Consider the following 26,672-nt stretch of genomic DNA (forward strand, 5'->3'; position numbering starts at 1 on the left):
ATACCTGTCTCAGAACAGCTGGGGTATTATTTGGGAGACAAAAAAATCTTTCAAAGAAATTTGTTTTGAATCACTTCCAGCGCCGTGGGCTCGTTCCAGCCCCATATTAAGTGTTAGAGAGTCACATTATATATTTCACAGCAAGTAAAGAAAAACAATTCTTGTCTTGCAATTTAAGTTGAGTACAACAAAGAGGATCTCAGGAGAAAATAGTAGGCAAGGGGATGGAACACATAAAAACTAGTTTGTGTTGTTAAGATGGCACAATATGGGGACTTTTAAAACAAGGACTTTTTTACTTATTTGTATTCTATTTACATAATAAAGCTTGAGGGTTGAGAATGTGGGTAAAGGTTCTGAGGAGGGATTTGAAAAGGGAGCGGCAGGACAGATTGTACACAGGCTCAGAAAGAAATTCTCGGCATTGGGGGGGGGGAGGGGTGGCCTGAGAGAAGGGACTGACAGGACTATGGGAGAAGATATTGAAGTGCTTGCATGAGTAAGAAATAAGGGGCTGAGAAATCAGAAAAGCCGAGCATAGGACATAACCAGACAGAAGAGCGGTGAGCAACCAGGGACAAGACATGGGCAGGAGCAGAGCTGCATAGAACCCGCATAGAAAGCGTGAATTTGATCCAGCAGACAATGCAGAGCCAGGAAAGAGTCCTGTAGCAGAGAGATCACATAGCTGGCGTGCAGGAGAGAGAGATGATTTGGAAGCAGCAGTCTGTAAAGACAGAAACCAGGGAAGCAAGAGGGGTTTTGGAGGCCAGAGAAAAAGGGGTTGCTCTAATCTAAGTTGTCTTGGTTAGGCCATGGTACAGATAGGATGTGCAGTGTTAACCTGAGAGCGCCAGGGACATTAAAAAAAAAAGAAGAAGAATACTTGTAGCATCCTCTCTTTCAGTTGTTGCCATTACAAATATCTTGTCTACATTAAAGTCAACATTGCAGATTTTTTATCACTTTCCCAACTGGCATCTACTCTCAGCAAGATTAGTTGTTTAAATAAAAATAGATCATTACAGCTTTCCTATACCTCCCCTCTCATATTTCCCTCTCTTGCTCTCTATGTTTTTCCTCCTTTTTCTCTGTGTTCACAGGCCTTATGACTAAAGGCCGGATCTGAAGGAGAAGCATGGAGAAAGAAGTTGTTCGGGACTATTTAGAAAAGCTGGACAAGCACAAGTCCATGGGGCCGGATGCGCTGCATCAGAGAGTGCTAAAGGAGTTGGCGGATGCGATTGCAGAGTCATTGGCCATTATCTTTGAAAACTCATGGCGATCCGGGGAAGTCCCGGACGACTGGAAAAAGGCTAATGTAGTGTCCATCTTTAAAAAAGGGAAGGAGGAGGATCTGGGGAACTACAGGCCAGTCAGCCTCACCTCAGTCCCTGGAAAAATCATGGAGCAGGTCCTCAAGGAATCAATTCTGAAGCACTTAGAGGAGAGGAAAGCGATCAGGAACAGTCAGCATGGATTCACCAAGGGAGCAAGTCCTGCCTGACTAATCTAATTGCCTTCTATGACGAGATATCTGGCTCTGTGGATGAGGGGAAAGCAGTGGATGTGTTATTCCTTGACTTTAGCAAAGCTTTTGACACTGTCTCCCACAGTATTCTTGCCAGCAAGTTAATAAAGTACGGATTGGATGAATGGACTATAAGGTGGATAGAAAGCTGGCTAGATTGTTGGGCTCAACGGGTAGTGATCAATGGCTCCATGTCTAGTTGGCAGCCGGTATCAAGTGGAGTGCCCCAAGGGTCAGTCCTGGGCCTGGTTTTGTGCAATATCTTCATTAACGATCTGGAGGATGGCATGGATTGCACCCTCAGCAAGTTTGCAGATGACACTAAACAGGGAGGAGTGGTAGATACGCTGGAGGGCAGGGATAGGATACAGAGGGACCTAGACAAATTAGAGGATTGGGCCAAAAGAAATCTGATGAGGTTCAACAAGGACAAGTGCAGAGTCCTGCATTTAGGACGGAAGAATCCCATGCACTGCTACAGACTAGGGACCGAATGCCTAGGCAGCAGTTCTGCAGAAAAGGACCTAGGGGTGACAGTGGACGAAAAGCTAGATAGGAGTCAACACTGTGCCCTTGTTGCCAAGAAGGCCAATGGCATTTTGGGATGTATAAATAGGGGCACTGCCAGCAGATCGAGGGACATGATCGTTCCCCTGTATTCGACGTTGGTGAGGCCTCATCTGGAGTACTCTGTCCAGTTTTGGGCCCCACACTACAAGAAGGATGTGGAAAAATTGGAAAACATCCAGCAGAGGGCAACAAAAATGATTAGGGGACTGGAACACATGACTTATGAAGAGAGGCTGAGGGAACTGGGATTGTTTAGTCTGCGGAAGAGAAGAATGAGGGGGGATTTGATAGCTGCTTTCAACTACCTGAAAGGGGGTTCCAAAGAGGATGGATCTAGACTGTTCTCAGTGGTAGCTGATGACAGAATGAGGAGTAATGGTCTCAAGTTGCAGTGGGGGAGGTTTAGGTTGGATATTAGGAAAAACTTTTTCACTAGGAGGGTGGTGAAGCACTGGAATGCGTTACCTAGGAAGGTGGTGGAATCTCCTTCCTTAGAAGTTTTCAAGGTCAGGCTTGACAAAGCCCTGGCTGGGATGATTTAGTTGGGGATTGGTCCTGCTTTGAGCAGGGGGCTGGACTAGATGACCTCCTGAGGTCCCTTCCAACCCTGATATTCTATGATTCTATGATTGATTCTAATGAAGCCAATGGGAATCTTTCCATTACTTTCATCACCTTTGGATGAGGCCCTAAATGTTTTAATTTATTCACCATAAAATGTCAAAATACAACTGCTTTCTGTTATTTATACCACATATCATCTGCTGTCTTTTTCACTTTGGGAAGTGTGTTGGGATACAGTCTGTGAAAGATCATTTAAAGTTGTATTGTAGCAAAATAAAGGAAGCTTTAAAACCACAAAACATATGTTCAAAAGAGGAATAAAAATAGCTGGCTCTGGCTTAAAAAGAATCACTAAATCTTAAAATTACTAAATTCAGCCTACTGCAAGAGGATGCGAGAGATATTGCATCTTGGTCAGCTGATTAATACAGCTGTAATGCCACTATCTCAAGAAAAAAACATTTTGTCTTCCTCCCTGGGTGAAAATAGAAGTGCCACTAAACAAATGGAGATAGAGCACGTAAATATTTTTCATCAAAGCAAAAACCACCCGGCCTCACTATCTAGTTCAGAGGTGGGCAAACTACGGCCTGAGGGACCGTCCTGCCCAGCCCTTGAGCTCTTGGCTGGGGAGGCTAGCTCCCGGGCCCTCCCCTGCTGTCCCCCACTCCCCTGCAGCCTCAGCTCGATGTGCTACCAGCGCTCTGGGCGGCGGGGCTGCCAGCTCCTGCTGGGTAGCACAGCTGTAAGAGTTGCCGGCCTGCCCTGGTGCTCTAGACTGTGCGGTGGTGTGGCTGGCTCCAGCCAGGCAGCGTGGCTGCCAGTCCTGGTGCTCTGAGCAGCATGGTAAGGGGGGTGGGGGGTTCTGGAGGGCTGTCAGGGGACAGGGAGCAGGGGGGGTTGAATAGAGGGTGGGGTCCCGGGTGGGGCGGTTAGGGGCGGGGGGACCCGGGAGGGGGCTGTCAGGGGACAAGTAGCAGGGGGAGTTGGATGGGTCGGGGGTCTGGGGGCTATCGGGGGGCAGTCAGGGAGTGGGAAGTGGGAGGGGGCAGAGAGGGGGCGGGGGCCAGGCTGTCTGGGGAGGCACAGGCTTCCCTACCCAGCCCTCCATACAGTTTCGGAATCTCGATGTGGCCCTCAGGCCAAAAAGTTTGCCTACCCCTGATCTAGTTGCCTCTTCTCCCTAAACTTCCTCCTTGTCTGGTTTTGCTCCCCAGGTAACATACCACTTCCATAACATGTGCACTCCACTGAGATAGGAGCTGTAGTCCCTGGAGAGAGAGATCAAAGAGTTTTCGATACTCCGCATCTGTTTTCTGAGCTTCCTGACGGCCAGACCCAGTCACTACCTAGAACAAAATAAAGTAACCACAAGTATTTAAATGCACTGTGTGTGGCACTAAAAAAACATTTTTTCTTTGAAATTAAAGATTGGTGCTGGTTAATATGCACTACACTTTGCATTCAATACACCAATTACTGCCTTTTCAGCCCATATATTTACTTAGTTAAAAATTCACAAATTCTAGAAATAAAGTACTTGTATCCTTTATCACCAAAACATTACCGCGGACTAAGTCAAGAAGACATGGTATAAGGTATGAGGAAAGATGTGCATTTTTTGATGCATGCTCTCCTAATCTCTATTTTTATTCATAAAGCTATTTGTATGTTCTTAGGCTATGAGTTTGACATGCAATTCCAAAGAAAATGCCCCACCTCTTCTGGAATGTACTGGCATGCAAGAAGTGTGATGAAGTCTGCGAATACAGAATTAAGGCTAATACAAACTTAGTTCACTCTCAAAAGCTTGTGCAAAAACATCATCAAGAGATCTAAGTGTTTAAGTAAGGTCATTTTAACATAGTCTGAGGTTTATTTACATCTCATGCATCTAATTGTAGCAATGTTCATTACTCAAGTGCAATCGGTACAAACAGCATTAACCCACCTCACTGTTGCTGTAACGAGCCAATTCTGAAATGAAGCGCATATGGTCTTCTCTGATCTGGATCATCTGCTCACATATGTTGTACTGGGGACTGCTGCTGGAAGAGGTGCATGTCCATCTATTTCAGAACATGAGAAAAAACAAATCCTGACCTCACAGACATCACAAATTGATATCACATACATGACTTCCCTCTCTCTGGCCTAGAAGTATTAAAGAGCCCAAATAATGCTTCTTTTTAATCAGATGAAAGGGTTGCTGTTGAGAGATACAAAACCCTCCTTCCTTTAGGAAGCACAGGATCAGGAATAAACCCAGTCTCAGAGAGGAATGCAATGTAATGCAGAACAATACCGATAAGTCAAGATCTATCCCTCACTCAACTACGTTATGAAAAGGTCTTCGCTTTGCTCATGTTTAACTATAATGCCTGCCAGTTACTGTGTGTTCCTGAATACAAAATTTCATAATGGTATAACCTCAGAAAAGGACAAAGGGCATGCTACTATTATCAAACATGCCAAATTAAACAACAGCAACGAAAAAACACTAGCCTTATGTTTTTAGCATCTCAGAATGCTCCTCACCAAATGTATTGCCCATATTATCATTAGCATACTCACAACATAGCCCAAGGCAGTGATCCAGGGACAGTTCCTCAGATGGGGTAAACTACCACAGGCCCACTGATTTTACCAGGACAATGACAATTTGCACCACAGGATCTTCCCCTCTCCCCAATATTGTGCTGCATTCCTACCTGGATTTGTTTTCCTCGTAGTGGGCACTAGTCTTAATGTATCTTGCCAGTTCAATCTGCATATCACCAAACAGCGGGACCACTTGCAGCTGCTGCACTCAAGGAAAAAAAACCCAAAATTATCTGGCTTAGTTAACAGTGTTATTTTGTTAAAGACAGTTTAGTAGGATGACAAAAACAATGTACAGATCTGAACAATTAAGAGTATCCACTCATGAAAAAGTATCACGTTATTTGGTTGCAGTATACTACTATGTATTTTAAATGGGAGAAAAATCACCATTAAAATATAATATTTTATGAATTCTAATTAGAACATTACTCTCTTAACCAACCTTAAAGAACTTGTCTATCTTGGTCAAGTTTATTCTTTTTTTTGCATCCAATTTATAGATATTACTGACACTTCCATCCATCAGGTACAATCCAAAGCCCATTACCTGGAAAAAGAACAAACCATATAACTTTTCTGTAAGACAAGCTCACAAATAGTGATTCAGCTGAAAATAAGACTATGTTCTTTTATCATAAGAATACACAACTGGTTAACACACCCACAACCACACACATCTAAAGCACACCAGGCACTTTTCAAAACTCCCAGTGACAAAATATGAGACTCACAAGTACGTAATTAATTTTTCTGTAATACTTTAAATTTACAGTCGTCATGTCAGTGTGTAGCAATTAATATTAGCCTGATAAACAAGCCTTAGTTGCATAAAGATTAGACATACAAAAATGTTATCCCATTTCATTTAGAATGTGGCTCTTTTTAGATATTTCATTTAAATTCCTATTTCTTATTAAAATGATGGATGCAGAATTGGTTATGTAACAGACGTTTACGTCAACCATTGTCAAGCTGCTGCTTTTTATAGCCCTCTGTTTTTAGATTATACAAAAGAGAACTATGGCACAGCCAAAAAATCACAAAAAAAAAGTGATTAAATTCTGGAATTAATAGCAAACAGTTATAATTCTACACAGGCAATAGGACTTACTTAGTACTAGAAATCCAGAACTACAGTCCATAATACATGTGCATGTTTAACGGCTCAGCAGCACTGAGCACTGATGGACACTTCAGAGATCCTTACAGCTAGAATGTATCCAGTACATTCTGTGGTTCTTTCAGGTGCCAGCATATCTCATCTACATGACAAATACTGTACCTAGTTCTTTGGAGATTAAATACCCCAAACCCCTCAGAAGAGCTTGTCCTACTTGAAAGCATTTTAAGAGCTATTCCATATTTTTAATCTATATAATTTCATCTATTGAGACATTCACCTGAAAATACCATACTTAAATGAAGTACATTTTACATTTCCCCTCATCCACCACAATATTACATATGCAAGTTCCAAACTACTAAATTTATCTACCAACTGCTCAGTTTAATCATAACTTGAGCTATCTGGTCCCTGGAAGGAATACAACCGGCAATTGAAGTTTCAATATGCAGAACCACCTTCGAACACCCATTTTTGCCCAAACATGCTAAATATCGAAAAATAAAATGGATTACTTCAATTCTGCCTTCACTAAAACTCTATAGAAACATTTTCCCACCCCATGCTTCAGTTCAATTAGATCATCTCCAATATGCACAAAATAGAACTAATTAGACACTTCCTAAAATCAAGGATTTGCAGTGTGTAATACATGTAGAAGAAAAGGAGGCGATACGGGAAAAAGGAAGTGGCAAAACTTTATATAAAGACATTAATCATCATGAGTTATTTGGCTGTCTGCTTTTGGCAAACAGAGGACTGGTTGAAGTGAAATTCACAAGCATTTGTGCCCTTCTCCATTACAGTTAAACCTTGCAACACTTTAAAAAAATAAAATCCTTACTTTTAAGAGCATGTGTTTCTCACTGGGTGTTAAATACATTTTATTTTCATAGTAGTCCACGCACAAATTCACAATATCAGCCAGCAGTTCTTCATAGCCAGAAATCACCTCAAGCTGTTGCTGTAAAGACTAGAAGACAAAATAAAATAAACAAAATAAAAACATTAAGTCTACTAATTATACACATAAGATGTCAGCAGTTACTACAGAACTGCATTAAATGCCCCAATAGCAACTAAAAAAGGAGGACTTGTGGTACCTTAGAGACTAACCAATTTATTTGAGCATAAGCTTTCGTGAGCTACAGCTCACTTCATGTGTGTGTGAAACCAAACAATCACTATGTTATCAAATGAACTCAAACAGGAAAAAGATAAACACACATTTCCTGTGGGTGAAGGTGAACACTTTTCACAAAGCCATCACTCTATCTCCAACATATCAGTTCTCATCCTCAAAGGAAACCTGCACAACACTTTCAAAAGACATGCCTTGGACCTTTTCTTAACTTTGCTCAACATTAAAAATCGTGGACTGGATAGACACACTGGATTTATGGCTTATTACAATAATCTATAACCCACTAACAACTCCCCCTCCCCTGGCTGTATTTCCTCCCACTTCCTTTCCTCCCTCTGACTGGGGGCGTGTTTACAGGCCACTTCACCTTGAATGGTCCCTGAAATACGTGTTAACTACTTATACTAAACAATCTGTCCCATCAAGTATTGAGCTGTAACACTCTAAGAAAGTTTCCCAGACCTGAAGAAGAGCATCATGAAAGCTCAAAAGCTTGTCTCTTTCACCAACAGCAGTGGTCCAATGAAAGATATTATCTCACCGCCTTGTCTCTCTACAGAACTGAGTGCGTTTTTAATAGCTTATAAAATATTTTCTATTTAGTGTAAGATTATGAAAACTTACTTGTGTAATCTTGTTGTGATTAGCAAGGAACATGGAGAGGTTCTGGGATTCCTGGATGGACTGAGGGTCAGCCATTTTACGCAGAAATTGAGCAGCTCTTCGGAAACAGAAAAAGAACCCAGTTAAAGGAAAAAATCAACAACATTTCCCTATAGCAGAGCCACTCATGAGCAAGTCCATTCACTCGTGATTGAAACTACATATATGTCAATGCTACCTCTTGGTCAAAGGTAGATGACAGCTCTTATAGAATCAACACAGATGCTTTATTCAATGCTCAGACGAGATCACAGTAACTGCATTGGTGATGTTGATCCGACTGTAATTAGCTGTGATCAAGCAAAAGAGAGCACACCAGACACTACTAGACTGTTTTGTTACACCCTTCTGAGAATGTGAGAATCAAAACACAGGTTTAAATTTTGTAAAACTGTCCAGGTCAAAAGTTGGTTTCTTAAGAGGCCTCATCAGACCCTACTTGAGAACACCGGCACCTGCCTCTTACAAAGGTGGTGACAATCCCCACTAACAGTAGGCTCACTGGCTCCCATGAGTCTTAATTAGCTAGGATGGACATAGATACAATTCACAGTTTACGAATCAAAGCACCCTCAGCATCTCACCTACCAGTGAGTGACACTGGCTTATACTCAAGGAGAGTTAGGACGAGATTACCAACTGGTGCGGGTTGACACAGCTCCACGGAATTCAATGCCAACTTATACCAGTTGCACATCGAACCTTTAGAGAATAGTGTCTGTCCCCTCAGGACATTGCTCTGGAAGAGAAGGTCAATCCAAATCCAAGGGTTTTTAGCCACAGAACAAAAAAGAATTCCTCATAGGAAGAAAACCTCAGCCCGGAATGGAGGCTTTACAGTTAAACATGGGTAAAGCGCAGACCTCTTCTTAAGGTAGTTGAGTGAGGGATAGATCTTGACCTACTGGTATTGTTCTGTACAAGACTTTGCAGATGCTGTTGTGGAGGCAAACACTCTCTTTGCTTCCTGCATCTGCCATAGCATAAGACTTTATCAATGCTACATGCTGCAATGTCAGGCTGAGAATGGGGTTTTATTCCTGATATTCTAGCCTTCTCCCCCCCTCATTTCATCTGTAAATCACAGAAACCTGTCAGAGCAAAGCCAGAGAGTCTTAAGGACAATTAGATCAATGGCCATTGACAAAAGATCAACTGTGTTTGCTAAAAGTGGGAATTCTGTAACTGGAAAGAAAGAATTTCTAAATTAAAAGATTTATCAAGCAATGTATTCTCATTAAATTTAAAATATAATGAAAGACAGGCTGAAGGACTCTACACCTGGAAATCTATTTTGTTACTGTAGAAGAGCAGAAGGAAAACAGATTTGCTCAGACAGTTTTTTCTGTCAGTTCACTTTAGTTTCACGGTATTTTTTTTTAATGTAGATGGGATTACGTTTAAATAATATAGGTGTTGTAAAAAGAGCTACTACTGCCATCTTGTGCGGGTTCCTGTATTTCAATAACAGTAAGCTTGACAAATACTTTCTTATAACAATGTCTCACCGCTTGTAGGCAGAGTGGTCATTCTTCACACTACACTTCATATTTTTCAGCTCATCTAATACTGCAAACATGTTGATGAACTTGCCCAAAGTGATCAGATATGCTTCCGACACAAAATCCTTCCTCCTCTCTGCATGGCATAAGCGTTTCACCTCCCCACAGAATCGTTCAATTGCATTTCTCTAGTGGAGGGAAAGAGCAGAAATCCATAGTTTAGTAAAGAAACAGTTTCAATGTTTTACTTTCACTGCAATATCTAGGTCAATGGTTCTCAACCAGGGATATGTATCCCCCCCCCGGGGGTAAGCAGAGGTCTTCCGGGGGTACATCAATTCACCTAGGCATTTGCCTAGTTTTACAACAGGCTACATAAAAAGCACCAGTGAAGTCAATACAAACTAAAATTTTATACGACTTGTTTATACTGCCCTATATACTACACACTGAAATGTAAGTACAATATTTATATCCCAATTGATTTATTATATAATGATATGGTAAAAATGAGAAAGTAAGCAATTCTTCAGTATTAGTGTGCTGTGACACTTATGTATTTTTATGTCTGATTTTGTAAGCAAGTACAGCAACTCCTCACTTAACTTTGTAGTTATGTTCCTGAAAAAATGCGACTAAGTGAAAAGATGTTAAGCGAATCCAATTTCCCCATAAGAATTAATGTAAATGGGGGGGGGGTTAGCTTCCAGGGAAATTTTTTTTTGCCAGACGAAAGGCATTATATACATTTTAAACAAGCAACTGAATACAGGTATAAGTTTTAAACAGAGGAGGTGCCCCTGCCTTACCCTACACAGGCACAGCCCACTGGCACTGGAGACAATGAGGCAGGCAAGGAGGCTGAAGATGCTGTAGGCTAGGAGAAGCACGTTGCGCAGCAGCAGCTTCCCCTACTCTGCAAGCACCAGGGTGGGGGAGGGGCTCAACCCTCAGCCCACCCACTCCCCCCCTTCCCCCACGCCCCCATCCTTGACCCGCCTCTTCTCCCCCCCACCTCCTCCCCCTTCACTTCGCATGCTGCGTCCTCGCTCCTCCTGCCTCCCTCCCCTCCCTTCTAAACGCCGCCGCAAGCCAGCTGATTGCCGCAGGCAGGAGAGGGAGGGGGGAGGCACGCCAAATCCTCACTCTTCCCCCCCCCGCACAACGGGGCAATCAGCTGGCTTGCTGCGTTTGGGAGGCAGGGGGAGCCTGTGCACCAAGTCCTCACTCCTCCCCGCTCCCTCTTGCCTCCAAAATGCTGCAAGCCAGCTAACTGCCACAGGTAAGAGGCAGGGGAGGGAGAGGGGAGGAGCACCAAATCCTCGCTTCTCCCCCCTCCCTCCTGCCTGGGGCAATCAGCTGGCTTGCCACATTTAGGAGGCAGGAGGGAGGGGGGAGGAGTGAAGACTTGGCACGCAGGCTCCCCCTCCCACCCGCCTCCTGGCCGGGGCAATCAGCTGGCTTGCGGCGTTCCGGAGGCAGAGGAGGGAGGGGGAGTCTGCGCGCCAAGTCCTCGCTCCTCTCCCCTCCCTCCTGCCTCCAAAACGCTGCAAGCCAGCTGATTGCTGCGGGCAGGAGGAGGGGGAAGGTGCTGATCCGCGGGGTCTGCCAGTGGGCGGGAAGTGCTGTGGGGAGGAAGGGCAGGGGCATAAGGAGGCTGCCAGCTGTGGAGAAAGCAGGCAGTCAAACAACGCAAGAGTGGAGCATTGCACAGCTTTAAATGAGCATGTTCCCTAATTGAACAGTAAAGTAAAAACGAAACAACGTTAACCGGGTCGACTTTAAAGTGAGGAGTTACTGTAGTTTTTAAGTGAGGTGAAACTTGGGGGTACGCAAGACAAATCTAGGTGATCCCCTCTCTCTTCCTATAAAGTCCTTTAATGGTAGAATGCTACTAAAGTAACTCATCATCCAATTCCAAAGTTCACCTAGAAGACATCTGTGAGTAGGAGTGAAACAATTCCATTAAAACTTCAGAATACTTAAGGATGAGATAAGCATTCAGAATGACCTCTCTAGCTCCCGATATGTACAGCCATATGTTACTAATCAGTATGCTTAGCGCAGGTGACATTACAACAACCATAGGATTTTGCTGGAGCATGAAGCGCAGTGGCTGAGATCAAAATGTTTTGTTCGTTTTCTTTAAATGACTTTAAATTTTATTGCTCGAGTTTGCAGTTTTCAAATTCTTTTGCGAGGAAGTCTAATTGATGCTGTAAAAAGGATGTTCTCCATGATTCGTAGAGCACCTTAAATGCCTTGAATGGAACAGCCTGGTTTGGATTTGACCAGGCCCATTCGCACTGGGTGGTGGTGGGAAAGTTGCCTTTCTACTCACTCTTCACCTTCTCCCCCAGTAGCTGCCTCCTCTCTGAGCTGGGAGTTCTGAGCTGCAGCTGCTCCTCACTAAGCTGCCCAGCAGCAAACACAGCCCACCATATGAGATGACAGGCTAGGGTGGAAGGAAAGAGAGTAGCAGACTACCACTAAGCGTTCCTCTGCCGGACCATGAGAGATTCAGGGATTCAAGAGAGGAAGCCCAAGAAGCACTCCATTAAGCTCTACCCCAGTCCCGTAAGTGGAGCTGCTTTCATAGGTTCACTTAGAATCATAGAATATCAGGGTTGGAAGGGACCTCAGGAGGTCATCTAGCCCAACCCCCTGCTCAAAGCAGGACCAGCTCCCACCTCTCTCCTCAAAAACCTCTCTCCATAAAGTCCAAGCCATGGGAGGGAAGTAAAGAGAACCATGCTGAACAAATAGCTCCTCCCTTCCCTTCCACTGACTTGACTGATGATGGAAGCTTAAAACATACATAGCTTTGAGTACCTTAAAGACCAAAAAGAGAGTGAGGAATCAGGGAGGACAACTCAAGGAGATATAGCTAGCAGAAAGGATTAAAATTGCACGAAGGAAATACCTGGAAACATTTCTTGGTATTTAACAGTAAAATGGGTCTATTAAGACTTTGAATTAGTGTCTGAAAGGAAGCAGTATACACACAACTAGCTAGACAAAATGCAATAAAACAGTGGTTTTCAATCGTTTTTCATTTGCAGACCCTTAAAAAAGCTTTTAAATGGAGGTGCGGATCCCTTTGGAAATCGAAGACATGGTCTGCAGACCCTAGGGATCTACAGGCCACAGATTGAAAACCACCACAATAAAACATAAAAATACTATAGGGAGCAATCTTACAATGGTCCTTAGAGAAGGGTATGAACTAGATGACTTGATAAGTCTTCTCCATGTCTAAATGCTTCATATGCTTCATATAAATAATAGAAATTTACAAAAAAATATCCCAGCTACCATTCACCTATCATTAATTGATGTAAAGGAAATATCTGTGCAGCCATACGCTACTAACCAGATAAAAACATATTAAGCATGCATAGTGCCCAGTGGAAACCTAGACCCCAGCAAACATAGGCCCCAGTCCTGTAAACCTAAACCTACCTAACTTTATTCATGCAAATAGCCCCACTGATTCCATCAGGAATCACAAGTAAGGTTACTCAAGTGCTTAAGTGTTTGCAGAATAGAATCAAAGGTCTTTGGGCAAGAATAAAACTGATTCACTCTACAGCTTAGAAGAGATGTTGCAGTTGCTTCTGGGAAAAACAAATGGTCAAGTAAAAGTGAGCGTAAATATGGAGAATGAAAAAGAAAGGAATTTTAAACTGTGCAAGAACTGTGTGTGGAACAAGAAGCTGAGCACAGGCGACAAGTCACATGCACAAATATGACTGCACTTAGAAGACACACAAAGTTTAAGTGACATGTCCAGGACCATAGCCTCTCCCATGTAAAATCTTTACAACATTTGGTTCCAATAATATAGTCTTTGAGCCAAGTCAGCAAAAGCAGAGCACATAACACCACATCAATAAGAAAACAAAACAAAACCTCTATTAAATAGCTATTGGTTTAACTCTTTTTACCTGAAAGTACATAAAATTCATCAGTTTTGTGACCTCCGGCTCCAGAACTTCCACAGTTTTTTCATAAATTTCTACTCGGTTAGGCTGTTCATTACATTTAACCTGAAGAGAATCAAAGAGCTAGTGATACTGAAAAGTCACTCCCAAATAAAACTTCAGCAGAGAGACAGCTCCAGAATGGCACATCAAACCAAGAAAATGTATTCTACTGCTATTTATCCAAAGTTATGGCTAAATTGTTGTTTTTAACATCTCAAACACGGTTTTCAGGGACTAAAAAAAAATTCTCAGACCTACCTGGGTTCTTATAGGGCAGAATTCTTACTCAGCAGTATCTGTGTGCCTCAGATAATAATGAATTTAGCCTATAAACATCCCTGTGAGGTAGGGCAGTATTTTCCCCATTTTATAGCTAGGGAATCAAGGCGCAGTGACATTAAGTTACTTTCCAAGTGTCACAAAGACTGTGACTGAGTGGAGAACTGAACCCAGATCTTCTGAGGTCCAGTAATTTAAACAAAAGACGATCCCCTTCCTTCCATGTCAGCACATTTTATATTTTAGAAATACCCTAAAATCAGAGCGCTGTCAAAAGGGGATTGTGGTTTCATTTGCTTTTCCAGCTCATCTTAACTCTATTTTCAAAAACTTCTGTTTTTCAGGCACTTAAGTCCTAACTTTGGACTCCCACCACCTGTGTGCGTTATATAAATAAGCACATGCACCCACATGCATGAGCACACACACAAAATCTGGATTGCCTCAAACATTTAGAAAAAGTGACCAGACCCAATATCCTATTTAACAATCTCCAGAGCGGTGTTTAATGCCTAGTTTACTTCATCAACTAACAATACGTTCAGCTGCCTATCACAACCACTTTGAATTTAAGCTTTAAATGCTTGCCGGCACTACGATCTCCATTTGTTTTCTGTTAAATGACATGGGAAATTTTGGTGTCAAATTAACACTACTATCAAAACTGCCCATCCAGTGCACATTATTGCTACTCTATTCGCAAACCAGACAGGAGGAAGCTTAATGCAAAGTGACATGAAATGCTTCCTTAATTCCCTCACCAAAAAAACATCCAGTCCTCAGGAGCTGAAAGTTTTGCTTCAATAACATTCCCAGTCTTGCTGGTTCAGGAGTAAATGCTCATTCTAGAGCGGTAAGGTTTATCCATAAAGCTATGTACCCACACAATCAGGACAGAACTTGAGATGAAAGTTCAAGCACTGTCTGACAATTGAATTTTGCTCCTTTACCTGAGGAATGGCTCTTGAGCAGCTTCTCCATGTGTACAGCATGACTGCATACTCTTGACCGTCTTCCAACATTTCATTCTAAAATAAAAAAACTAATTAGTATTAATATGAGAAGGATGGTAAATACAGAAAAAAAATAAAAATTTCCATTATTTCTCTCTCTCTATGACACACATACACACCCTGAGCCAAACAAACGTTTTTCTCTTACTAGGATGTACACATAACAGGTCACACATACTGAATGTTAACTGATATATCATCTTAAATACAGGTTTCAGAGTAGCAGCCGTGTTAGTCTGTATTTGCAAAAAGAACAGGAGGACTTGTGGCACCTTCGAGCCTAACCAATTTATTTGAGTATAAGCTTTCGTGAGCTACAGCTCACTTCATCGGATGCATTCAGTGGAAAAGACAGTGAGGAGATTTATATACACACAGAACATGAAAAAAAATAGCATGTTCAAATTGTCAGGTCATACTGTTTTTCTTTTAGGAAAGCAAGTTCTCTATGGTTAAGCACAACTCAACCTAATTCATCAATTATGGAAACAATTAGATCAGCTACTGAACATGAAAAATTAATCCTAAAGCTAAAAATCAATCTGTTCTTAGTTATTCATTTCAATAATATTCTACCATGAATTAATATGGACTATTTAATGCAATGAATATGTATCAGATTACTAAATGACACTTTACATCCACTGAAATATGAAGTCCAAGAGGTCAAACTTTGCTACTGACAAAACCAAACAAATATTAAGCCTGAAGTATGTAATATTTTACAAATTTAACACATTAAAAATCCCAGAAAACAGAACAGTTACACTGGGAATATATTAGGATCCATGGGTTTTTATATGGAAAACAAGAGAGAAGTCTGAATGCTTTAGTATTACTTTCAGGGACAGGGGAGAAAAAAATAACATACAGCAACCCCTCAGGTCTTGACAAAAATACTAGAGGAGTAGTGGAAGTTTCAAGCACAAAAGATAAATTTATTCTCTGACAGTCAGAGCCTGGCTGTTGATAATACTAGCCTAACTTGGAAAACTGGAAAATACAGAATCCCTTAAGGAAGGCTTGGGTACAGAAACTTCAGGCAATATTGGCAACCTCATGCCTGGGTTCATCTGAGATGCACAAGAAAAGAGTGAGCTAGCTATATTTTTGCTATGAGAGATCATTTCTGACAGCTATGCCTGTTTGAAGTGTGGTTGCTAACTTTGGTTTCCTATTTTCTCCGTGCACGTTCATCCCTCTGTAAGAAACTTTTGTCAGAGATATATGCCTCTTCGCTCACCACTTTTTTTTTAAATAAAAAGAGTATATGTTGAAAATGTTTACTTACCATATTCGAATGAACAGTAGCTTGCTCAATGTATCTTGCAATGCCTGTGACAAATGCATTCCTGTCTTCAAAATTAGTATTGAAGTTTGGCTTCATGAAAGAAAATAAACAAACATGTAACCCTTGGGGAAAAATTTCAAATGCTGGTATTTATCTGCTTTTCCAGAAATTAATGGGAATCTGTGACCCAGGGACCTCTTGGTACCAAGAGGCAGAGGGCACAGAAAGGGCTTAAAGGGGTTACAGGGATCCCCTAGGTCAAGTATATGCATATATATACACCAAAGGGTGGCATGTAAGGTCTCTACCAAAAGCCAGTAGCTCACTGGTGGTCAATCATTTCAAAATGTATATATGAATAATATTTCAGGAGTCACGTATGCATGTTGATAATTATGTTCTTAAAATCTGCGAGTTGGTGCTGGTCACCAGAAGGTGATAAACAAGTTTCTCCCAAGCAGGACATAGTAGACACTTATCTTCCTGTCTGGTCATGTACTGTGTCCCTCTCAATGTAAATCTATTTGCATACTGATCCACCAAGCTAATCAAAACTGCAAAATCACAAAAAAGAAAAAGCTGTTGGGGAATCAAAACAAAACAAAACCAAAACAGCCAGGGGTGGTATCCTGTTTGTGAGTGTAGAAAATGGATTTTTGGGATATACCTGGGGCACTAGCTCACCTTGGATCCTTCATCAAAGGGACAAGCTGCCAGCATGCATGTCTTATGAAAGCAGAATCACAGCCAACCAGGGCTGTTAAGCCCTGCCACAAAGACTTGGGTTGTGCTAAACTTCATTAGACTGGAAAATATCTTGCTAATTAAATGGAGGCTCTAGAATGTGTATTATGCTTTTATTTTCTTTGTATCTGGTTGTTTGCAATACTTCTACCAACTTCTTATTACTTGAACCTCTGTTCTTTGTTAAATAAACTTATATTCGTTTTCACTATAAACAAATAATAAGTGCTGTGAGTTAAGCAAAGCAGTGGTCTGAGGGCAGCTGGTAAGCTGGGGGTACTGTTCCTTTGGGAACAGCAGACCTGGAAATTCTGTGAATGTCCAGTGGACCAGAGGTTGCATATTCCAGGGGGACACTCAAAGGGTTCGGGGGTTGGAGTGTGCCCATTGCTAACCTGCAGAGGTTGAGAGGGGAGTGCTTGCGTTGGCCATAGTTAGTGGCATCAGTGGGCTGACCTCTGGCAGGTTCAGACAAAGCTCTCTCACACTAAGGGTAGATGGTAGTGAGGGGCCTCACAATCCTGAGTACCTCTGAGGAGCATCACAGATTCATAATAGATACTCCTTACCTGGTAAAGCAGAGATGATGGAGGGGGTTCAATACATGGTTGTTGATCCGGCAATGGTAATTCTTCCAAGAGATCCACATTGGACAAGGCATCCTCTAAAGTAACCTGAGCAGTCATTTTGCCTCTGTGGGGGGACAATTATGAAAAAAGGCTAATATGAAGAGCAAGGGAACAATTTATTTCTAGTGTGGGAAATGCACAACATCCCTCGCACAGGCCCACTTAGCTAGAGACCACCCTAGAAGAGACAGTGTCAGACTGAAACCTCTGTTTCAATACGAATTAAAAGGAGTTTCAGGTTTCACACCTGCTCTGCATACTCCTGCCAATTTTTGTGTTTTTAAAATGTTTCTTTCTCCCCATCGCAGTGTGACAGACCCACACAAACAACAGAGAAAACTGACTGACGATACAGCAGAAAAACAGAAACTAATTGAACAAAGCGTTGTCAAGGCAAGCAAACTAGAAAAATAGGGGAATCCTGTTTCCTGTAGTTTCTTTCACTTATAGTAATCTGGGGAGAGTCTTGTAACTAAAGTAGGTATAACATTTTCAGTTGACGACGCCCCCTCAGGGCATTTTCCATGATTTTACACAGTTGCTACCACCAGCTCAACAATTGTGGGAGAATTAAATGTAGACACGGTGTCAGCAGCCACTAGCATTTTAAACACAATGGTATCTAGAGCTGCTCTGATTAAAATTAATGATGTGGGACTTAAAAACCTGGGGACCACGTACAGCCTTGTACACACTAGCCCTCCCATGGTTGATACTGCAAATGAATCTGAACCGTCGATAGCTATAATAGGAAATTTTATGGTGAAAAATGACAGAGCACCTGTATCATACTTCCATCATTACAGTACTACAGTATACTGGTTTAACTGGATGTTTCTGTGCATAAACTTTCAAACCAGACCAATAGATTGTACACATTAGAGTTAGCAGACAGCATGAAACCACTAGTTTACAAGACAAGACTGGCCCTTCCTCTAACCACATTTTTTCTATCGTCTCCTTAAAAGTTGGAACAACTTCCAAAAAGCAAAATTAACATGTGCATCTTACAGGAGACATCATCTGGTACTACCCGTCGGGCTCAAAACACAGGGGTTCCATAGGCCTTCAATACATTTAGAATAAAAATATTATCAGTACTTAGCATTTATATAGGACCTTCTTCAGAGCATTACAGAACCCTTTTCCAAAATGCATTATTCCCATTTATAGAAAAGAAACATGCACATTTATGTTTATTGACTTGCCAAAGGTCACAGTGACTCAAGTGGCAGAGTCAGGAACAGAATCCAGATCTCCTGACTCACAATTCTTTAACCAGTAAACACCGCCTCCCTACTTTCCTTTTGCATAAAACTGTACATTCCCCCAGCAGCAGCTATGGGGGTGGGGATTGTCATCACAGCAAGCACTTCCTTTAAAAGAAAATAACTAGCTCAGCTGACACAACGAATCTACAGAGTAACCAGCTTTCTGTTTTCCAAGACTGATCTGGTGTTCTGAACAACAATCTTGCAACCAGGATTTTGTTCCAACTGTGATTCCTTAGAATACCAGTGCACACCCCATTGGTGCTGTACAGTGAGCAGGGGATAGATTCACAAATTCCAAGACCAGAAAAGACCACTGTGATCATCTAATCTGACCTCCTGTATAACTAGGGTTGCCAACCCTCCCAGTTTTGCTGGGAGTCTCCTGGAATCAGGCCCTACCTCCCAGAAGCTACTGCAGCCAAACTGGGAGATTTTGGGAGCTAACAGTCTGGCAGCACAGCAGGGCTAAGGCAGGCAGGGCCCCCACTCCGCACCAGTCCCGAAAACGGACAGCACCGTCCCTGCGGCCTCTGAGGGATTGGGGGGCAGGGGGTCTCTGTGCGCTGCCCCCACCCTGAGCACCGACTCCGCAGCTCCCACTGGCTGGGAACTGCAGCCAATGGGAGCTGTGGGGGCAGTGCCTATGGACAGGGTCAGTGCGCAGAGCTCCCTGAGCCCCCCCCCAGCTAGGAGCTGCTGCCAGAGGGATGTGCTGGTGGCTTTTGGGAGTCACCTAAGGTAAGCACCGCCCCGCCCCACACCCCCACCCCCACCCCCTCCCGCACCCCAACCCTCGCCAGGGGTGAAAGTAACTTAAAGGGTTTACCGGTATGCCGGAGTCCTGAGCAGTGGGCGGGGCCTCAACCAGAAGGGACGGGGCCTTTAAATCCCTGGGCCCTTTAAATTGGGGCTCCGGCAGCAGGGCTCTGGAGAACATGGGTCTTTCACCGCTTGGGAATCACATTCAAACCCTAACTTAGGCCCAAAGCTGGCAGGTTTTAAAAACAATTTATTTGTTCACATCAAACTTACTGCACAATTTGCAGAGCCTGTTTTAAAAAAAAGAAAGAAAGAAAGAAAGAAAGAAAGAAAGAAAGAAAGAAAAAGGTGTAGGACTGGAACAAAAGGTGAGTGTACTGGCAGAGCTGTACTGGGAAACCTGCACAACACCTGCCTATACCTAACTCAAGCTATTTCACCAGCACTAGATTCATCCACAGCATTAAAATCTAAGGTAAGGCTAGAGTCTTACGGCTCAGTTAGCAACACTATCACCGAGTAGACCAATGCAGCTGAAAAGTCATAAAACTCCAATTACTCAAGCAAGCAAGAACGAAGATGTGCAGCATAAGTAGATCAAAATATAGATTAAGTCTCAAAATATACTTTCTGAAACTGCATGAAAAACTGTTTTGTCAGGTCTACACTAGAAACAAAACTGTATTTGACATCTGTTTAAGGGGAAGCCGTTGCTGGAAAAAATAAAATAAAGTGTTGAGAGAACAGTTCAGTTTCCTAGTACAAACCACAGTCAGATAGCTCTGAACCAAGAAAGGACAGGGTTTTTACACTTGTGGCCCAAGCACTCTAAAAAAACCCTCAAAAAAACCCACCTAAGTCCCCTTGATCCCCAGATGTTCTGTTTCAAGTAGAACAGTCACATTCTTTCCAGCACTAATGGATTAAATTCTATAAGCAGCTCTCCTCTTTACTTCCATCTTCTGTCTTCAGACTAAATATTTTAGACTGTTTGCTTTAATGAAATGTTCTCAAACGTTCATTTAAAAAATCCACCAAAGCAAAGGAAAATTCTCCCACACTTCATCTTTCCATTCACTTAAATAGTGCATTGCAGAGAAAACTCTACTTGGGGGATATGCTAGGTAAAAGAAAAGCTTCCTGTTGCCCATTCAGAGTTTTGCTGGAGAAACACAGGTACACATGTTTTTCAAGACTTGCATTGCCTGATTCTACAATGACAGCCTGTGCCTGGTGACTTCATTTCTCCTGTTTGTCGCATACTGCTGCAATTTCAAACGTTCAACTGCTTTGGAGATGACAAAATAAGAGTGCAAAATGGTATCGGAATCCTTTGTTCTGCTAATCTAGTTACCTAATGGATTGTAATGCTACCATGAATTCAATATTTTTGTTCACCATTCTGTCTCAGGCTTTAACTCTCAGTAAGAGAATAAGATGTGGAAGAGGAACAGGCATCTTCCTGTTTAGTTTTGACAAGTTTGCAGATTTTGTGAAGGAAGATTCACACTTTCTTCCCATCAACAATTAAGCAAGCAAGCTGAGCGTCATTATCTGGGTATGACATGTAAACAGCTGACACAGGGCTCATCTGAACAAATAACCTTACCCAGTCAGCAGATGGTTTTGTATAAAGTAAATCCCCAACCATGTTACAACATGGTTTGGTCTTGTCCATGTAGATGAGCCAAAACTCTGTTTCAACCCTGGTATAGAATCATACCCTGGGCCCCCTGCATCCTGTTCAATAAGTTACGAAGTCTGGAAGGACAGTCTCGTCCAACTAAAAGAAAGGAGGTGCGGGTAGGGAAAAGGTGAGGCTTCTGATATTCAGGAAGATGTGGGTGTTTGATTCTTATTAGCAAAGGGATAAATTGCCACTTTCCCTGTTCCCTATGGGCAGGAGCGGAGGTAATGACATTTGTGGAAGGGGAACCTATTTTTCACCGCAGTAGTTTTGACAAAAACTACCTTCCCCACTGTACCCCTCCCCACTATTTGTCACTATATCCGACACATACTGATGCTCAGTTTGCTTGTTAATTGTTGATAGGAAGGAAAGATAAACAGTAAAATAAGTTAAAGGTAACCTAAAATTATTTTTTTTCAAACTGGACTAATGTTTTTAACAGGCTGATAGTGTTTGCGTGAAACTAAGTACTGCCTCTTGTTAGTGGATGTTGATCCTGCTGAGAAGGTTAAGTGGAATTTGACAATTTGCTGAAGCAGGTGGCTTATTATCCCACCTAGATATAAGGCAGATGGAAATGGCTCTCAAATGAGAGAGAATCTAGGGTGTGATCTGTGCAGTCCTGATATAGAAACTTTAGGGGCAGCTTGGGAAGAAGGCTGCTTGGATGGAACTTTGTTATTGTTAATTTATTTGTTAATAAATCCACACCCCACATGTGGGAGGGGGCAGGTTCTGAATCTACATGGTGGACTTTGAGAGCAGGTTGGAAAAGGTACTAGTCACAGTGTTCTTTTTTGCTTCTTAGTTATGTATAGAGAAGGCCTTCGAAGGGCTCAGAGGTAGTTTGAGATTTTTTTGGGTTTGGGAAGAGTTTGGCTACCCCGTTGCACTTTTTCTTAATCGAAGGGCTTGTCTGCACTTGAAATTTTACAGTTTATATCCTGGCATTTTAAGCAATCTATTAGGTATGCTAGGCCCAGACATGTGAGCACCTTGAAAATAAGAACCGGGACCTTGAACTGGACTCACTATTCTATGGAAAGTCAATGTAGAGAGCAGAGGACAGGTTTCATGTGCTTACAGTAGCCCACATTACTGAAAAGACTGTAGGGTCACCTTTACACATTTTGTTAAACAGAAAGGGACAGTCCCCTTTTGAAGACCACTTAATGTAAATTAAATGGTCATCTGACTGAAAACTCAGCACCTTAATAAAATAGATGGGTGAAATGCAGACCTCTCAGAACCACTGTTTGAGTCCCTCTGTATATTCAGCCAGACATCTCTGCATCGATTTACTTGCTTGGGGATAGCAGACTGTGGCAACACTCCTCCTGATTTGTTGAGCCTTCATGCAAGTTGCTGATATGAGGAAGGGCAATGCAGTATGTGAAAGCGTACTATGGAATTTTGCGTGCCTGGCAGTTGGATCTGTGTTCCCACTCAGTGTGTAGCAGGCTGGTGCGCTTTAGTTTTACACCCCAGCTTGCCACACACAAAGTCTGCATATAGCTAAGACCAAAGAGAAGGTTAACAAGCAGCTAACACAAGGAAATGATATCTGACAACAGGTGGCTTTTTAATATAGCAAATTAAGGTGTAACAAAATCCAATGGCTTGGATTTGAAGTTAGAAAATTTCAAAGTGGCAGTAGTAAATTAATCATTAAAAATGGCTAAATGGGACAACCCCACGTAACTATAGGCTGGTTAACTTGACAGCGATCCCAGACAGTCACAGAAAGGTTGAGGCGAGACACAACCAATAAAGAATTAAAAGATGGGAAAATAATTAATGCCAATAAACATGATTTTATAGAAAATATGAGATTATAATATGAGCTGCACTCTAGCTGCCCAGCTTTCTTGTCAATTTCACAGCTCCTGCCCTGAAACTGACAAGACAGCCAACAGCTGATGTAAGTAAGTGTCTACAGTGCAGTGTCTACACAGATATTGTGACATCCTAACTACGCCTCTGGTGGAGGTGGAGTGATTCTGTTAGTGTAGAAGGGCACTTACATCAGCAGGAGCAAGGCTGTAGTGTAGACACTGATGGCTGACGTAAGCTGCCTAACTGTGTAGTGTAGATCAGGCCATAATCTTTAATGTATTTATCCGAACAATACTCCTGGTGAGGTAGGGAAGTGATATTATCCCCATTTTACATATGGGGAACTGAGGCACAGAAAAACTAAGTGACTTGCCCAAGGTCACACAGGAAGTCTGTGTCAGAGCAGGGAACTGAACTTGGTCTCCAGAGTCCCAGACTAGCACCCTAGCTGCTGGGCTATCTTCCCCCTTTGCATAGCTAATGCAGTACCTATTGTCCAGAATATAAAGATGTATTTCAAAATATCTTCCAGCCCTGACTAATTACAAGAATAGCTTTTCTTGTACAACTGGGTCTGCAGGGCTCAAACTGGAAAGAGTACGAGAGAGGTACACAGCAACACAGCTCTCACAAGCTGTCATCTTGCACTCAAGAATTTAAGCATTCATTTTAAAGTTAAAAAAAAATAACCCTCATGGTTGTGCAAGAAATCTTCAAAACTTGAATATGCCGTTGCTTATGTAGGGATGCTTGCCTGCGCTTGAAACAAAGGCAGAGAGCTGCGAACAGCATTTGTTCATCTCAGTAAGGTGTTAGATCAGATTCTCAAAGTCGTAATTTAGGTGTTAAAATTGTTAACTATTTCATTGCTGGTTAAAGCATATAAAAAGGAGAGGGAAGATCATATTATGAGGATCGACACAGTCTGCTGTAAATGAAAATACCACCACTTATTTTCCACCTCCCTCTTCAAATCAAGAAGTCAAGCCCAAATACCCTTGATAGAATTCAGCAGAGCACCAGAGCTCCACTGAGATTGAGGCAAGTCCAAAGAGCCCACCAGAGCATGCATGAGCATATTCTGAAGGTCTGAACAACCTACTGTGAGCGGCATCCCATTTTATCATCTCCAGCATGCGTAGTTTAGCTTGAAAGCAGAGCTTTGAAGAACACCCACAAATTTTTTTTTTCTCAATTCAAGTCCTAAACTAGATACAGAGAAGGACACTAAAATCAGAGGTGAAATTATACCGTTTCAAACGGGGTGTCTGATATTGCTATTTGGTTGTCACTACTTAAAGGCCAACTATTGAATCAGTAGCCAAAATAGAGCCTTAGCTGGATTCTCCATACAGTTTAGCTGATTTAAAGCTACATACACAAGCTCCCTTACACTAGCATAAGGGGCTCCAGTATGATATGACAGTGAATCTCCAAGTATTTTGAAGTGACAAACCATCTCTCAGTAGCTAAGGTTGTGACTAGCTGTTTACTAAGCACAATTTTGAAACCACCATCTCACTCTGCCAAAACTACACCATTCCACCTAAAGCCTATTGTATGCCTACAGCTGCCTAAGGATATTTTGGGGGTGGATAGGAGGCCACGACATTCACAGGATATGACTTTTTTATAAAAATCACCTATGTTTCACTCTTTTTGTTTTTAAAGGCTGCTCCAAGAAACTTCAAAATTCGTTACATTCTTTTGTCCTCAGTGAGGCCTGGTGCTTTTTAATATTTCAGCTTATACAGTTATTTAATTTCCCCCCTCCCGCCCCAAACCTCAAGTTCCCATATGAAAAATAATCTCTATCTGCAGGCTCTACCTTTAGAATATAGCTTCACCAGAACTCAGTAACAAGAGAGGGCTCAGAATGGCATGTGGAGAACAGTATGAGAAGCTGTAAGAAGGAAAGGCATCATTCTGATATAAAGCCAAGGTTTGGGAGCTACGCTTATTGCCACAACAGGTCTCCTAGCCTTCAGGCTCTCTCTCCTTCAAATAGTGGGGACCCATCCATATTAAGTATCACACATCACTATTTTTAAGGTGTCACAAAAAAACTAAGGAAATTCCCAAACAAAATATCTTAATTTACAACAATATTTTAGTCATTTAAAAAGCACACTTGAAACTCTGGAAATTCTGAGTTAACCTCTAAAAGAAGCATAAATCAGAAAGCCAACAATTTAGATCGCTACAGTGCAAACAACCTTCAAGTCAGGAAGTCCACAAATATTTAAAAGGGGTGCTGTCAAGGTTCCTTCCCCACTCTGAACTCTAGGGTACAGATGTGAGGACCTGCATGAAAAAAACCCTAAGCTTATTTTTACCAGCTTAGGTTAAAACTTTCCCAAGGTACAAACTATTTTACCTTTTGCTCTTGGACTTTATTGCTGCCACCACCAAGCGTCTAACAAATATATAACGGGGAAAGAGCCCGCTTGGAAAAGTCTTTCCCCCCAAAATCCTCCCAAACCGTACATCCCCTTTCCTGGGGAAGGCTTGATAAAAATCCTCACCAATTTGCATAGGTGAACACATACCCAAACCCTTGAATCTTAAGAACAATGAAAAAGCAATCAGGTTCTTAAAAGAAGAATTTTAATTGAAGAAAAAAGTAAAAGAATCACCTCTGTAAAATCAGGATGGTAAATACCTTACAGGGTAATCAGATTCAAAAACGTAGAGAATCCCTCTAGGCAAAACCTTAAGTTACAAAAAGACACAAAAACAGGAATATACATTCCATTCAGCACAACTTATTTTATCAGCCATTTAAACAAAACAGAATCTAACGCATATCTAGCTAGATTACTTACTAAGTTCTAAGACTCCATTCCTTTTCTGTTACTGGCAAAAACAACACACAGACAGAGAGAACCTTTGTTTCTCCCCCGCTCCAGCTTTGAAAGTATCTTGTCTCCTCATTGGTCATTTTGGTCAGGTGCCAGCGAGGTTGTTAGGATATAGATATTCAGGCCTCTCTGTAAAGGCCTAAAGTCTAAGAATTTAGGTGTATTTTTATCACTTGGCTAGTTATAGAGGTATAAAAGAAAGAATCAAAATCACTGTATGCCGGTGTAAGGGCCTTCTCTTACTGTGACAGTCTGAGGCCCAGTTCTTAGGCTAAGATCTTTGGCTAAGCAGCAGAGGCAGCCATAAGCTGGGAAGCGAACGGTCACATCCTCACATTCCAAACTAGTCACATTGAAATAAGGTGCTATTGGGCTGTTAGGAATACAATCCTGTCTTGATAATGCCTATCGCCTCCAGTGAAAGGGAAGTACCTAAAAGGTGTCAAAGGAAACTTAGTTCGATAGCATCCTGTCTGGCAAGAACTCACTTATCAATAGCTGGGATGTGAAATCCTCACTTCTGTATTGTCTTGTCATTATAGTTCCCACTTTGCTATTGTTTGTCTGTATAATCTCTGTCTGGTTCTGGGATTGTTCCTGTCTGCTGTA

At 42.0% G+C, this 26,672-nt stretch overlaps 1 protein-coding gene across 3 annotated transcripts in view; it reads right to left on the reverse strand.

Moving 5' to 3' along the window:
• CYFIP1 (cytoplasmic FMR1 interacting protein 1) overlaps positions 1 to 26,672 on the reverse strand; it is a 129,504-nt gene that overhangs the window by 81,461 nt on the left and 21,371 nt on the right. For all 3 annotated transcript variants that reach the window (XM_077814928.1, XM_077814920.1, XM_077814939.1), the window contains exons 2-12: positions 17,584 to 17,707; positions 16,271 to 16,360; positions 14,917 to 14,994; positions 13,649 to 13,750; positions 9,708 to 9,889; positions 8,161 to 8,257; positions 7,237 to 7,365; positions 5,712 to 5,816; positions 5,377 to 5,468; positions 4,617 to 4,734; positions 3,892 to 4,014 (exon numbers count right to left, since the gene is read on the reverse strand). In XM_077814928.1, the coding sequence (XP_077671054.1) occupies positions 3,892 to 4,014; positions 4,617 to 4,734; positions 5,377 to 5,468; positions 5,712 to 5,816; positions 7,237 to 7,365; positions 8,161 to 8,257; positions 9,708 to 9,889; positions 13,649 to 13,750; positions 14,917 to 14,994; positions 16,271 to 16,360; positions 17,584 to 17,700 (1,233 nt within the window). In that variant the 5' untranslated portion in view covers positions 17,701 to 17,707. The remainder of the gene's footprint in view (positions 1 to 3,891; positions 4,015 to 4,616; positions 4,735 to 5,376; positions 5,469 to 5,711; positions 5,817 to 7,236; positions 7,366 to 8,160; positions 8,258 to 9,707; positions 9,890 to 13,648; positions 13,751 to 14,916; positions 14,995 to 16,270; positions 16,361 to 17,583; positions 17,708 to 26,672) is intronic.

Source organism: Eretmochelys imbricata, chromosome 1 (genome assembly GCF_965152235.1).
Source record: "Eretmochelys imbricata isolate rEreImb1 chromosome 1, rEreImb1.hap1, whole genome shotgun sequence".
Classification (NCBI taxonomy): Eukaryota; Metazoa; Chordata; order Testudines; family Cheloniidae; genus Eretmochelys; species Eretmochelys imbricata.